The following is a 14620-nucleotide window of genomic DNA, read 5'->3' as shown; positions in this document are numbered from 1 at the left end:
TCCTCGGCTGCCGCAATCCTCTCACCTCAGCCTCCTGAGTAGCCGGGACCATAGGCGTGCACTAATATGTCCAGCTAATCTTTAAATTTCTTGTAGAGATGTGCTCCCACTATGTTGCCTGGGCTGGTTTTGAACTCTGGGCTCTGGCAATCCTTCCGTATTGGCCTCTCAAAGTGTTGGGATTACAGCCACCACACCTGGCCTCCTTTCTTTCATTCTGTAGAAACATGGTCTCATCCTCTGCCCAGACGAGTTCAGTGGTACAATCATAGCTCATTGAGGCCTTGAACTCCTGAGAACAAGTGATCCTCCTGACACAAGTCTCCTGACTACCCAGGACTACAGGAATGTGCCACCACATCTGGCTAGTTTTTTTGTTGTTGTTGATTTTTATCACTTTAAAAAATACAAGTTTCAATTTGTTTACCCTTTGTATTATTTTTAGTCTCTATTTGATTTAGTTATGCTCTGATCTTTATTGTTTTTTCTTCTACTAAATTTGGGGCTTGGTTTGTTTTTGCTTTTCTAGTTCCTTGAGATGCATCATTAAACTGTTTATTTGGACTCTTTCTACTCTTTTTATGTAGGCATTTATTGCTATAAACAGTCCTCTTAGCAACGCTATTGCTGTATTTCATAGGTTCTAGTAATGTTATGTTATGTTACTGTTTTCAATTGCTCAAGTTAATTTTTTGATTTGTCTTAATTTCTTCATTGACCCAATGGTCATTCAGGAGAGTTTTGTTTAATTTCCATGTATTTGCAGTTTCCAAAGTCCCTTGTTATTGATTTCTAGTTTTATTACATTATAGTCTGAGAAGATACTGGATATAATTGCTATTTTAAAATTTTGTTGAGACTTGTTTTGTGGCCTAACATATGGTCTATCCTGAAGAATGTTCCATACGCTGAGGTGAAGAATGCATATTCTGCAGCTGCTGGATTAAATATTCTTTACGTTTATTAGGTTCCTTTTGGTCTACAGTGTAGAAGTCCAACGTTTGTTTTCTGTCTAGATGATCTGTCTAATGGTGAATGTGGGGTGTTGAAGTCTCTAACTACTATTGTATTGGAGTCTGTCTCTTTATCTTTAATAATATTAACTTCATATATCTGAGTGTTCAAGTGTTAGGTACATATTTACAACTGTTACATGCTTTTGCTGAATCGATCCCTTTATCATTTGATATTGACCTTGTCTCTTTTTATGCTTTTTAATATTTTGTCTAAAATAACTGCTACTGTATGATTTTGGTAAATGTAAATGTAAATTTACATGGCATTTTCTCTTCCCTTTACATTTAGTCTATTGTGCTTTTATGGGTGAAGTGAGTTTCTTGTAGGTAGCATAGAATTGGGTCTTGATTTTTTTTTTTTTGAGATGGAGTTTTGCTCCTGTTGCCCAGGCTGGAATGCAATGGCGCAACCTCAGCTCACTGCAACCTCTGCCTCAGCCTCCCAAGTAGCTGGGATTACAGGCGACCACCACCGTGCCCGGCTAACTTTTGTAATTTTAGCAGAGATGGGGCTTGACCACATTGGCCAGGCTGGTCTTGAATTCCTGACCTCAGGTGATTTGCCTGCCTCAGCCTCCCAAAGTGCTGGGATTACAAGTGTGAGCCACTGTGCCCAGCTGGGTCTTGATATTTTACATCCATTCAGCCAGTGTCTAAGTTTTAACTGGAATTTAAGCCATATAAATTCAATGTTGTTAAGTGATATGTGAAGATTTATTCTTGTCATTTTGCTAATTATTTTCTGATTGTTTTGTACATCCTTTATTCACTTCATCCTCTTATTGCTTCCCTTGATTATTTGGTGTTTTTTTTTTTGGAGTAATAACCTTTGACTCCTTTCTTTTTCTCATCTACTCTACATATATCTCCTCTATTAGGGAATTTTATACTTTCATAAATTTAAAAATTTTGTAATTTTGTAAAAACATAAAATGTTATACAACACATGAAAATTTCATGTTTCATGTGTTTTCATGATGGTACACAGTATTCTTTCACTTCCAGATGCAGGAATCCCTCAAGAATTTCTTATAGGATCCATATAGTGGTGATGAATTCCCTTAGTTTTTGCCGAGAAAGACTTTATTTCTACTTCATTTTTGAAGGACAGATTTGCTGGGTGACGTATCCTCAGTCAGCATTTTTACTGGTTTATCTGCACTTTGAATATGTCACCATATTTGCTCCTGGCTGGTAAGGTTTCTGATTAGGAATCTGCCATTGGTCTAATGAGGATTCCCTTATACATGACTTGATGCTTTCCTCATGTTCTTTTTAGACTTCTGTCTTTTATTTGACTACAAAGTGCCTTGAAGGAGACTTTCTCGAGTTGAATCTCTGTGAGGTTCTGTGAGCTTCTGATATCTTCATGTCTCTCCTACTTGCAAGAGTTGGGAAGCTTTCAGCTAGTATTTTCTTAAATAGGTTTTTTTTTTTAATGCCTTTTCCTGACTCTTCTGAAATTTTCAAAAATTCAGATATTTGGTTGCTTTACAGTGTTCTGTCATTCAGGCTTTTTCATTCTTTTAAAAAATGACTATGTTATTTCCAAAGACCTGTCTTCAAGTTCAGAAATTATTTTTACCACTTACTCTAGTCTATTGTTGATGCTTTCTATTGTACTTTTTATTTCATTCTCTGAACTCAGTTCCAAGATCTGTTGGCTTTTTTAAAATATGTCTTGGCTGAATTTCTCATTCAGATTGTTTTCTTGATATCTTCGTACTGTCAAGCTGTTTTCTATCTCACTGCATTTCTTTAATATCATTATTTTATTTTTCAGGCATTTCATTTTATCATTTCTTCTATCCTTAACATCTGCACATCTGGTGTAACAGGTGCTTCTTCCAATTTTATGAATTGGCTGTCATAGGAACAAACTTTTTCTTGTGATGTACCTATAGTGTTGGCTGGATAGCATGCTCTGGCTTTGGTTCTGGGTGGGTGCAGCAGCATAGTCTTCACATAATTTATTTGGCTCTAATCAGTGTCAGAGGTGTCTGTGAGTTCCTCAGTAGCTCAGGCTGTAGAGGCTATAGTAAAGCTGTACTGGGGATGGAAATGCCAGGAAGGCTGGTTTGTGGGCACCAGTTGTGGTGACTGCCAGTTTTTGGGTGTCCAGGTGGTATGTGTATCAGTAGTATAGGTGGGCTATCCCTTGTGGTCCTGAGCTGTGCATGTGGGGGACAGTAGTGGTAGAGGTAGGGTGGATGAGGCTAGTCCCTGGGCCCCTGGGAAGTGCCACAGATGCCAGTGGCAGGCAAGGTAGGTCCATTATTGAGCCTCTGAAAGGTGTGTGTGTGTGCGCTAGTAGCTGCAGGTATGGCCAGCCAATGCCTAGACCCCAAGCGTGCTGGGACGTGGTGGCTACAGTTTTAAGTGGGATAGGTCAATCTCTAGGTTCCTGAATGACATATCCAGGTGCCAGCAGCTGGAATTGTCCTGTCTTCAGGCCCTGGATGTTATCAATGGTGATGGTGGGCAGGGCATGTAAATGTTCATGTCCTTGGAAGGTGTGCTCAGGTAGACCAGTCCTTAGGCCCCCTGAAGGCACATGCAGCTGTACAGTGGTCTTGCTGCTGGAGGATGTGAGTTGCTGTCAATGATAATGTTCCTGTGCAGGCAACTCCAAGGCTGTGGTAAGCACATGCTTCATCTCCCTTTATGACGGGGACAGCCTCCCTGGCACAATGCACTGCCCATTCCACAGGGTGAAGGACACTGCACGAGATAATCAAGGACCTAGCTGCACCCTGGGTGCAATTAGTGTTGCAACTTCGCAGCTCTCTGTGTGGACATGGGGGGTTGTCAGTGGGGTCTGAGAGATGTGGAAATGCAGGGGCTACTGGGCCTCACTGCAGGATGTATTCTGATGGGGGCTGATCTCTGAAAATAGCACTGTGTTGCAACTGTCTGGATCTCAGAAGGTGTGTAGAGGGAGTGAAAACTCCCTCTGAAACAATACCATGGTGTGCACTTCAGGGAGCTCCCTATCCTAGTTTCAAGGCCCATGAGAGCCAAGGGGCTCTCTCTTAAGTAGGACTGCAGTAATCTTTGGTGCAAATGTGAACTATTGAGGATCTCTCCCTTACCTTTTCCTTGCAATGGGCAATTCCTCCTGGCTCTCAGGTGATCCTGGCTAGGCTGGCTACTTTGCTTCCCTCTCCTGTGTCTCAGAGGTTCCCTGTCACTTCTTTGCTAAATTCTTCTGTTCTCTTTTAAATTTCCTATTCATTGTGCGTTTACCTATATGCTGATTTGGTCCTTCTTTATGGAAGATACAAGTGCCTCTGTGACTCTGGTCAGTAACTCTGGTCAAGTCCCCTCTCTGCTTTTCTTTCTGTAGATCCAGATTCCTACATTATATAGGAAAATAATAATAATTCCTATATTATTTTCCCTTTCTGTGAAGAACTTGTTTTAACATTTCTCACAAGGCAGGTCTATTGGCAACAAATTCCATCAATTTCTGTCTGTGAGTGTGAAAGTGTTTATTTCTCTTTCACTTCTGAAAGAAAACTTTGCTACAGACTTCTAGGTTGGTGCGTTTTTTCTTTCAATACTTTAATAACCAAAATATTTCACTCTAGTTTCTTCTTGCTTATGTGGTTTCTGAAGAGAAATATAACATATTTTTTAATCCTTGTTCCTCTGTGCTAAATGTGCTTTTTATGCCCCCCCACCGCCCTGCTTTTTTTTTGAGACAGAGTCTTGCTCTGTCGCCAGGCTGGAGGGCAGTGGCGCAATCTCCACTCACTGCAACCTCTGCCTCCTGGGTTCAAGCGATTCTCCTGCCTCAGCCTCCCGAGTAGCTGGGACTATAGGGGCATGTCACCACACCCAGCTAATTTTTGTAGTTTTAGTAGCGATGCGGTTTCACCATGTTGGCCAGGATGGTCTCAATCTCTTGACCTCGTGATGCGCCCACCCCAGCCTCCCAAAGTGCTGGAATTGCAGGCGTGAACCACTGCACCCCAGCCTATGTTTTCCTTAAAGATTTTCTGATTATCTGCAGTGTAACTATCTTATGTACAGGTGTGGATTTTTTGGTTATCTGACCTGCTAGGTGTTCTCTGAACTTTCTGATTCTGTGATTTGATGGCTGTCTGGAATTTTGGAAAACTATCAGCAGCTAGTTCTTCAGATATATCTTCTGTTCTTTTCTCTCTTTATTCCCATTATACGTCTTAAATATTGTTCTTTCATTCCTTTTTCCCTTCACTTTTCAGTTTTTGAAGTTACTACTGACATATCTTTAAGTTCACTCATTTTTTTCTCATGTATAATCTACTGATAAGATCAAAGACATTCTTCATTTCTGTTGCAATGCTTTTGATTTCTAGCATTCCTATTTAATTCTTTCTCAAAAGGTTTCCATCTCTGTGCTTACATTTCCACCTGTTCTTGTATGTTATACACTTTTTTCATATATTTTTCCCTTAGTATATTAATGATAGTTATTTTAAATTTATGGTATAATACTTCCAAAATTTCTTCCATATCTAGGTCTGTTTCTCATCCTTGCTTTGTTTCTTCAACTTGTATTTTCTACATTTTGACATGTCTTGTAATTTTTTGCTAAATGCTGGATATGATACACTGGGTAAAAGAAAGAAGTAAATATGCCTTTGGTGTGAAGCATTACGCTTACCTGGCAATGCATAAGGCTATGTTTAATGTTTGTGTAAACAAACTGTAAGTGCCAGAAGTTATAATTTTCTCTGATATCTTTGTTTTTCACATCCCTGTTGTCTTTGGGTTTCCCTAAGGGACTCCTAAATAATCTAAGCCTTACAGTTATTTTAGTTGTGATTCCCTGTTATTATGAGCCATGTTGACATGGCAGTAAGGTGTGGGATAGAGAGGAATCACTCTTTTATCCTGTAATTAGGTCTTAGTGGTTTAGTGGTCTGTGTCTCTTGGCTGTGATCTTCAGTGCTTCTTCGGTCAACCCATCCTTAGGTGAGATAAGAAAGCAGGAGGGGTCTAAATTGGGTATTCTCATTCTCCCACTTTGGTCAGACTATGATAAAACCCACAATGGTTAGATGCTGGTAAAATAGTTTGCCCTGGAGGCAAATCTCTGTTAAAAAGACTGGAAAGCTCTGATCATCTTTCAAAAATTCCATAAAAGAAAAATTCATAAGCAATAATTTTTAATAAGTAATTTTGAAATAAATTATTTTGATGTCTTCCAGTAGATTCTAACTAAGTGGGATAAAGTATAAAGTTTATCTCACAAGTAAAATGACAACATTAAAACAGTTCAACAGCCACTGTTTTTAATATAAATTATTATATTTGGTAATACAGTGGTAAACATAAAAGTATCAATGGATGTTCTTACCATGGAAATGTATTCATTCGTACCCTGTTCTTATAAATCAGAATTCCTCCTGACATCACTCCAATCATAATTTCATTGTTACTCTGATCCTTCAAAAAAAATGAATAAAAACATGATAAATCTAAATTAATGGGCTTTGTTAGAGATAAATTTTAAAAATAGGATTCATTTTTATTTTTTAAACTAAACATGGCATTTTCAAAAGTTACAAAGAATTGCATAATGATTAGAAACCCAAATGGTAGTTGTTATCACATAAAAATAAAGAACAAATTTTAAACCAAACTGAAATGCGTTATTAAAATATATTACCTAAAGCAAAATGGACTTCCCACAATTTATGACTAGAACTGACTCTTTGGAGTAAGAACCTAGAATCTAGAAATCAGAGACCTTTTCCTTTGGTAAAATGATGACTTAGTATTCATTTTACCATTCCTAAAACTATTACAATCCATTTACTAAGTAGATGTGATGTTAACAATACAAACATGAATAAAACATGGAGGAGTGCAGGGTTTGGTGAAGGGGAGCCCAATAAAGCGATATTTACAACATAATAAGAAATCCAATAGCTAACATAATACATTAGATTCTTAGAGAGCTTAGAAGACCCCAGAGAATAAAATTTGAACTGTGCACTGAAGAATAAGTGTTTTCATAGTAAATTACCCAATTTGAATAGCTAACCTACATTAATGAGAGAATGGGTAGAACAAAAATGCATTTCTTAGATGCTAATCTACCTTGAAACCATTTTGCTTATTTAAAAGATTCTACAAGTAATCTAATATAGAAGGCATGCTTTTACCACCTACCATTCATTTAATCAGAAGATAGAACTCACAAGTGAAATATAAACTAAATTTTATCATTGTCTCCTTAGAACAAATACTTTACAGTATCAATAACATCTAATGAAATAAAATCTTATTAAGTTGTTAGGTAAGATAATGCATAATTGGTTAAATGCAACAGTGTATATTAATTTGCATGGCTGCTTTTTTTTGACTAGCAATAAACATTATTTCAGTACACTATTATCAGAGTGTTAAAAATCACGTTTTAAAGGACATCAGTTAGAAGTTTGGATCAACATGTGAGACTGAGCCTAAATGATGGAAGGGTAAATATATACTCCTATTAGCCTATCTGCTTCCAACTTCATGAAACATTAGAGAAGATATACAAAAAGCAAAGGAATCTGTAACACTTAAAAAACAATCTATAACATATGAACATGTTATCAGTGGACCAGACATCTTAAGAAATCCTTAAAGACATAAAGCAGTAAGATTAGATTTACTGAGAGGGAAAAAAAGTTCATAAAACCACAGCCCAAACTATGTAGGAAAGAGACTATTCTATGTGGAGTTAAAAACAGAAACAAAATTTTCAGGTATGTTCAGATATGATGGATAAAAGAATTGAGAGGGGCCTGCAAATTACTGTCAGGATAATCAGGTAGGGAGTAGCTCCGGTAATTAGCTCCTAACAATCCCACAATCCCACTCCAACTGGATTCAACCGGAGGAAATAAAAGTGTGAAGCCTGTCTAAAACAGCTATTGTGGACAGTAGGTCCAAAATTTAGAATTAAAGGTAATCCTCAGAAAGGATGAATAGAGAGCCCCAAATTGAAAGAGGCAAACTACAGGCAAACTGTAGCTGGCTTCATATTCCTTCCCATCTTAACCATCAGGTAAGGCAGACTACAGTAAAGAGAAATAGCATCCACAACCAAGAAATCACAAATACAAAAGAGAGTACATAAACAAAGATCATTAAGTATTTGTGGAAAGCTAATACCATTAGAGTGGTATACCAAACCCAATAAACAGATAAGCCAATCAAGATACAATGTTAGTAGAAAAACAAGTTTAAAAAATAACATGTTCAGAAATATACAGGAACTGAAGTTTTAAATTATAGATATCTAGACTAAAGTGGCAGTTCCCAAGGCATTCCTAGACATGAGTAAGATAAAACAAGAGAAGAAGTATTACAGCCTTCATGGACACGAATGTTATTAATTCCAATGTCTAAAAAAATACACTTTGACCATCTTAATTCAAAATATCTTACTTTGCTTTTCTTCATATCACTTATTATTTACTACTGTACTATAAATTTAATAAATAAATTACTCACTAGAACCCAAGTAACAAAGAATAGAGCTATTTACTGAGTTCCTAGGCAAAGAACAAAGAATCTTGTATTCTTTTGTGGAATGAATTGCTCCCTATTATTGTCTGTATGAAAATGTCTTAGCTGTTTAGCTTGGCATCCAAGGCCTTTATACAACCATTCCCATTTAATCTTCCCTCTCTAACTAGTAAAAATCCTGTATTCTAGCCAGGCCATTTTTATGATGTGCTTTGTGTGCTCATAATTCCATGTTAATACTGTTCTCATGCCTTCTTCATATCTCCCTTCCAAATCAAGCCAAACCAAACCAAAGTCTAGATTACATCCGTTTTCTCTGTAAAAACTTTATTAGCCCACATCTACATGTTTCTCTCATATTTATCTGTTTTTTAAGCCACTTATCTGAAAGACCTAATTATTGTACAGATAAGGGCTAAGATTGTGCATAACAGTGTCTTTCAAATTACATGTGGTAAAGGATCAGTTATGTTTTGTTGTTTTTGTTGCTTAAGTTTCCAATCAGTTAGCTACTGATGCTTTAGAAAAATACACTAACATGCTTTATGTCAGACTGCTATAAAAGTAGCTAAATCTTGGGCCGGGTGCGGCGGCTCACGCCTGTAATCCCAGCACTTTGGGAGGCAGAGGCGGGTGGATCACAAGGTCAAGAGATCGTGACCATCCTGGTCAACATGGTGAAACCCCATCTCTAATAAAAATACAAAAAAAAATTGGCTGGGCATGGTGGCGCGTGCCTGTAATCCCAGCTACTCAGGAGGCTGAGGCAGGAGAATTGCCTGAACCCAGGAGGCAGAGGTTGCGGTGAGCCGAGATTGTGCCATTGCACTCCAGCCTGGGTAACAAGAGCAAAACTCCATCTCAAAAAAAAAAAAAAAAAAAAAAAAAAAAAAGTAGCTAAATCTTATACTTAATTGCTGTATGTGTCTCTTCATGGGCAACTACAGTTTACAGAATGGCAACAGTCTGTGGATCACACTTGGAACATCAATGAACCATTACATCATTTCATATTCCTTCAAAGAGCTTACTTCTCAAATAAGTTATTTGATTTCTGATGGTACTTTTATGCTTACACTTAGGCAGTCATATTACTGGAGAATGTTTGCTATAAAATCAGATTATAAAGATGTGTGATGAGCTTTAAAGCTTTGGAACTAAGATTAAATGATAATTCAAGGGGAGAATTTAAGTGACTATATGATTTGAAAATGTAAATTCAGAGCAACTACGAAAAAAGAAAGGAAAAGGGAGATACAAATTTTAAAAGTTAAAAATTTTCATTGCTCTAGTAATAACTGACATGGTAATTATAAGCACTATTTTCAGTATAGGATAGGATAAAGCAAATAAGTAATTATAGGATATGTGAATTCTAGAATTCCTTGAGCCCTAAAAACCAAAATATTCTGCGTATCTCAATATAGATATACAGAAACCAGTATAGATAGATCCCAACTCTATACGCTTAAAAAGCCTAGAAACAATGACCAACCCAGTAGGAATAAGCATCCTTAGCACTCACACTGAGATTTCTGAAACACCATTTTCCATTAAAGCGGCTTCTTTGAGAAATGGCTAATTCCATGTCTGTGGCAAAACATCTTAAAAACACGCCTGTAATCCCAGCACTTTGGGAGGCTGAGGCGGGCGGATCACAAGGTCAAGACCAGCCTGGCCAATATGGTGAAACCCTGTCTCTACTACAAATACAAAAATTAGCTGGGCATGGCGGCGCATGCCTGTAATCCCAGATACTTGGGAGGCTGAGGTAAAAGAGTTGCTTGAACTGGGACCCAGGGGGTGGAGGTTGCAGTGAGTCAAGATCGTGCCACTATGCTTTAGCCTGGGCTACAGAGTAAGACGCCGTCTTCAAAAAAAAAAAAAACAAAAAAAACAAACCTAGATAGCTATCAAAGACTAGAGTAAGGTCATCTTAAAATGACTTAGGAAGCTGGGTGCAGTGGCTCAGGGATTAAAAGGATTTAAGAGGCTGGGTGCGGTGGCTCATGCTTGTAATCCCAGCACTTTAGAAGGCTGAGGTAGGCAAATCACTTTAAGTCAGGAGTTTGAGACCAGATTTGCCAACATAGAGAAATCCCGCCTCTACCAAAAAAAATAAAATAAAATAAAAATTAGTTGAGTGTGGTGGTGTGCACCTGTAGTCCAGCTACTTAAGAGGCTGAGGTAGGAGAATCACTTGTACCCAGGAGGCAGAGGTTGCAGTGAGCTGAGACTGCACCTCTGTACTCCAGCCTGGGTGACAGAGTGAGACCCTGTTTCAAAAAAAAAGGCTTAGGAGCCAAAAATAGACACACCCCTTCTCGTGACCAAAGATGGGCTAATTTGAGCTTTAATAAGGAGAATAATTTTACTGTATTAAATCCTATCAGTAATATCTAATCCGCCACTTCATATTCATTACCTTGAAAACCAGGTAAATAAAAGGAAAGAATCAAATATTCTTTTCCATGCCTTTTCTATATGAACTATACCATTGGGTAACTGAATAGTAAAAGAAAGAAAATGACCCCTTATAAAATCATTCCAGCAAATAAATAAAAACAAAAAATATTAAGACGTCTCCGTTTTGCAGCCTCCAATAAATTAATGGATCTAGGCATACAGCATAAATGGCTGCTAGCATAGAATAAGAGCAAAACCCAGGCATTATGCACCACCTGGAAAAAGAACAGAACAGAGATCAATCTTGAATCTGAACATGCCTCTAGAACAAGCTGCCAATCTGCAGGAAATGCAGAGAACAGCAAATCATGTTGAATTACATTATAAATATGTGATCAAGTAAAATCCAGACTGTAAGAAACTACAGGTGAAATAGTCCAGTGACAGGTACATTCTAAGTACAAGAGAAGAAGGAACAACCTGTAGATTAAAAAGAGAGATCTTAGTTACTGTGAGTCAAATAAAATACACTAAACAACAGCAAGACCAAGCTACAGTTTCTAAGAAGGCACACTTAGGTAATAAAAATCATGAAAAAAATACTATGTAGGAAGGAGCTGTTATTGAGAAAAGGTTTCTGGCAACATTCTACTACTTGAACTGGGTGGTAGTTACAAGGATGTTTGCCTTACAATAATTCAGTAAGATATATATACACACACACACACACACACACACACACACACACACACACAGAGTCTGTGTTTTATTTTACAACAGTATATTTAAAAAGAGTCAGAAAAAATGATATTTAACCTGAATACAAATGGATGCTCTAACATTTTCTGCATATATCCCAGTTGTTCATTTCACCTTTTCTTGTGGTGTACAGAACGTCATCCCCTCCTTTCTTCTGGAGACTACTACTCTATACGCAAACTAATTAGCTAGGGTACTTAAATATTCTGACCTCTCTATTGTCACATGTTAACAGTACAATAACCCAAACCCACTCAATGTTATAATGTGCATAAAAACAGTAATTTTAAGTGGTGGAGACAGCCGTTAAAAGTAATTTTCTTAATTACTTTTAATTATAAAACAATTTCAAAACAATATACAACTTCAAATACCAAATAAGAAGTCAAAGACTCCCCTCCTCACCTTCCCTGACTCTTTTCCTCATTCCCAGAGATAACCACTATTAACACTTTGGTGTATATTCTCCTATATCTTTATGTTTATACAAGTTTTTCTACCACATCTATAAACACTTTAAAGGATGAGTTTCAGTAATGGAAGTGATCAAAGATCATATTAATATTTGCCCCCGCAAAAGATCTGTACAGATTTATATTTCAACAATGTGTTAGTGTCCACTTTCCCATGCTCATTATCAAAAACTTTAATCCTTTGAGCTTTTGCTAATCTGATAAAATCAGTATCTTCTTGTTTTCATTATTAGTGACAACAATTGTACAATGTTAGTCACCTATATTTCTCCTGTGAAAAGTTTATTATATCTGTATGCCATATGTTTCTATTTACAAGTTTTTAAAAAATGATTCCTTTGGGGAACTCTTTATAAAACTTGAATATTAAAACATTTTTCTGTAATATATGTTGAATTTATTTTTTTACCCTGTAGCAGTATGTTCTTTTCCAATATGTAATTTCTTTAAAATTTTCATGTCCATATATTTTTAATGTAGTTAGGCATAAAGGCATTAAGTAGGCTTATACATTCATTAATGATGAAAAAATGTTTGTGTGCTTTACATAGGCCTAATGGAGTGAGTATGAGAATGCAAACAAATTATTCAGTAAAACTGAAGACAATTAGTGATCTACTGATGCTTTCATAAAGATGCTCGATATAGAAAGATGGTTGACAAAAAATAAAATAATGCTATGTCACAATGAGTGAAAGCACACATCAGAATTATGGAAAACCACTGTGTGATCTGAGTATAGTTGGGTGATGTGGATAAAATCATATGTATAGCTCCAATCTGACAAGATAGTTCTTTCTCTGTTCCAAGAGATTACATATGTAAATTATTTGATTATTTTAATGGATCTGTCAAAAAGTCTTCAAATACATGCAGGTTAAAAGTGAGGTTTTGGAAAGAAGCTATAAATTGGCTCTTAATACAGAAATAGGGATGATATGGTCAAGTTACTTAACTTTTCCATGTCTCATTTTCCTCATCTGTAAAGTGGAGATAATAATACTCCTGCCTCACAAGGCTGTTATAAGGATTAAACGGGATTAATATATATAAAGCCCTAAGGAGGATGGCAGGCATGTAGTAAATGCTATATAGTTATTTCCTGTTATTATTATCTGCATCCTGTAGAGCAAAAGCCCTCAGAATTACTGTTCTCAGTTTTTCTTGGTATTCTCTCATCACTCTTTGGCCATCACTGCAACTCCAAAACTGCTCTTGAAATGTCACCAGTGATCTCCATTTTTCTAATCCAGTTCTGTGCCCTCATTTTATCTGACCTAACAGCATCATCTGACAAAGCTCACCGCTCCTGATTTACTTGGCTTCAGAGACACATATTTGTGTCTTTGATAGAGAGGCTCACCTTTCTGAATGACTGCTCCTTCTTGGTCTCCTTTCCTGGTTCTTCTTCATCTCTTCAAATTCTAAACATTGAAGTATTCCAACTTTGAGGATCTATTCTCTTCATTGTCTACCAAATTTACTCCCTCAGTGCTCTCATCTCATGATTTTAAATACTAACTATAAACTAACAATTCCCAAGTGTATTTCTAGTCCAGACTTTTCCTCTGAACTCCAAGTCCATAAATTGAATGGTCTGCCCACCCCTCCTTCATTAGCATTTATGTCTCTTGAAATTTAACATGTCCCAAGACATTCTTGACTCATGCTCCTACTAATCAGCTTCTCCCAGGTCTTTCCCAACTTAGTAAAAGTTCAGGCCAAAAGCTATGGAATAATTACCAAATCCTTTTTCTCTCACACCCCATAACCAGTACATCAGTAAAAGCTGTCACTTCCATATTCAAAATATATTCAAAATCTGATTATTGTTTACCACCCCACTACTACAAGAACCACTACCTTTCACCTGGATCACTGTAACGGTCTCTTCCTTTAGTATCTTATAGTATACTCTCAAAAGCCATTGTTATATTTTAAAAATGTAAACCACAACATGCCTTTTATTGCCTAAAAACTCTCTAATGGTTTTGTTTATAATTAAAACAAGTCCTTAAAATGTTTTATAAAGATGTGGTGGCTCATGTCTGTAATCCCAGCACCTTGGGAGGCTGAGGCAGGTAGGACTGCTTGAGCTCAGAAGTTTGAGATCAGCCTGAGCAATAAAGCAATACTCCATCTCAACTTAAAAAAAAAAATTTCAGCCAGCTTGGTGGCACATACCTGTGGTCTCACCTACTTGGAAGGCTAGGTGGGAGCCCAAAAGACTGAAGCTGCAGTGAGCTAAGATTGCACTACTGCAATCCAGCCTGGCTGACAAAGCAAGACCCTGTCTCAAAAAAAAAAAAATCTTAGGAAGTTCTTGTCTGCTTTGACCTCATCTCCTAACACTCTTCCCTCTCCTTGCTCACACTACACAAGCCATACTAAACTCTTAGCTATTATTTGAACTGCTATATTCACTATTTCATTGCTCTTTCCTCTGCTTAGAAT

General features: G+C 37.1%; 1 protein-coding gene across 3 annotated transcripts in view; it reads right to left on the bottom strand.

The window, feature by feature from the left end:
* The window catches only part of PTPN4 (protein tyrosine phosphatase non-receptor type 4), a 220490-nt gene that overhangs the window by 78099 nt on the left and 127771 nt on the right, over nucleotides 1-14620 (bottom strand). For all 3 annotated transcript variants that reach the window (XM_064382839.1, XM_012468378.2, XM_012468381.2), the window contains one exon: nucleotides 6364-6452. In XM_064382839.1, the coding sequence (XP_064238909.1) occupies nucleotides 6364-6452 (89 nt within the window). The remainder of the gene's footprint in view (nucleotides 1-6363; nucleotides 6453-14620) is intronic.

This window comes from Aotus nancymaae, unplaced genomic scaffold, assembly GCF_030222135.1.
Source record: "Aotus nancymaae isolate 86718 unplaced genomic scaffold, 86718_ANA_hifiasm-v0.15.2.pri h1tg000029l, whole genome shotgun sequence".
Lineage (NCBI taxonomy): Eukaryota > Metazoa > Chordata > Mammalia > Primates > Aotidae > Aotus > Aotus nancymaae.
This window is presented reverse-complemented; position numbering and strand designations above follow the sequence as displayed.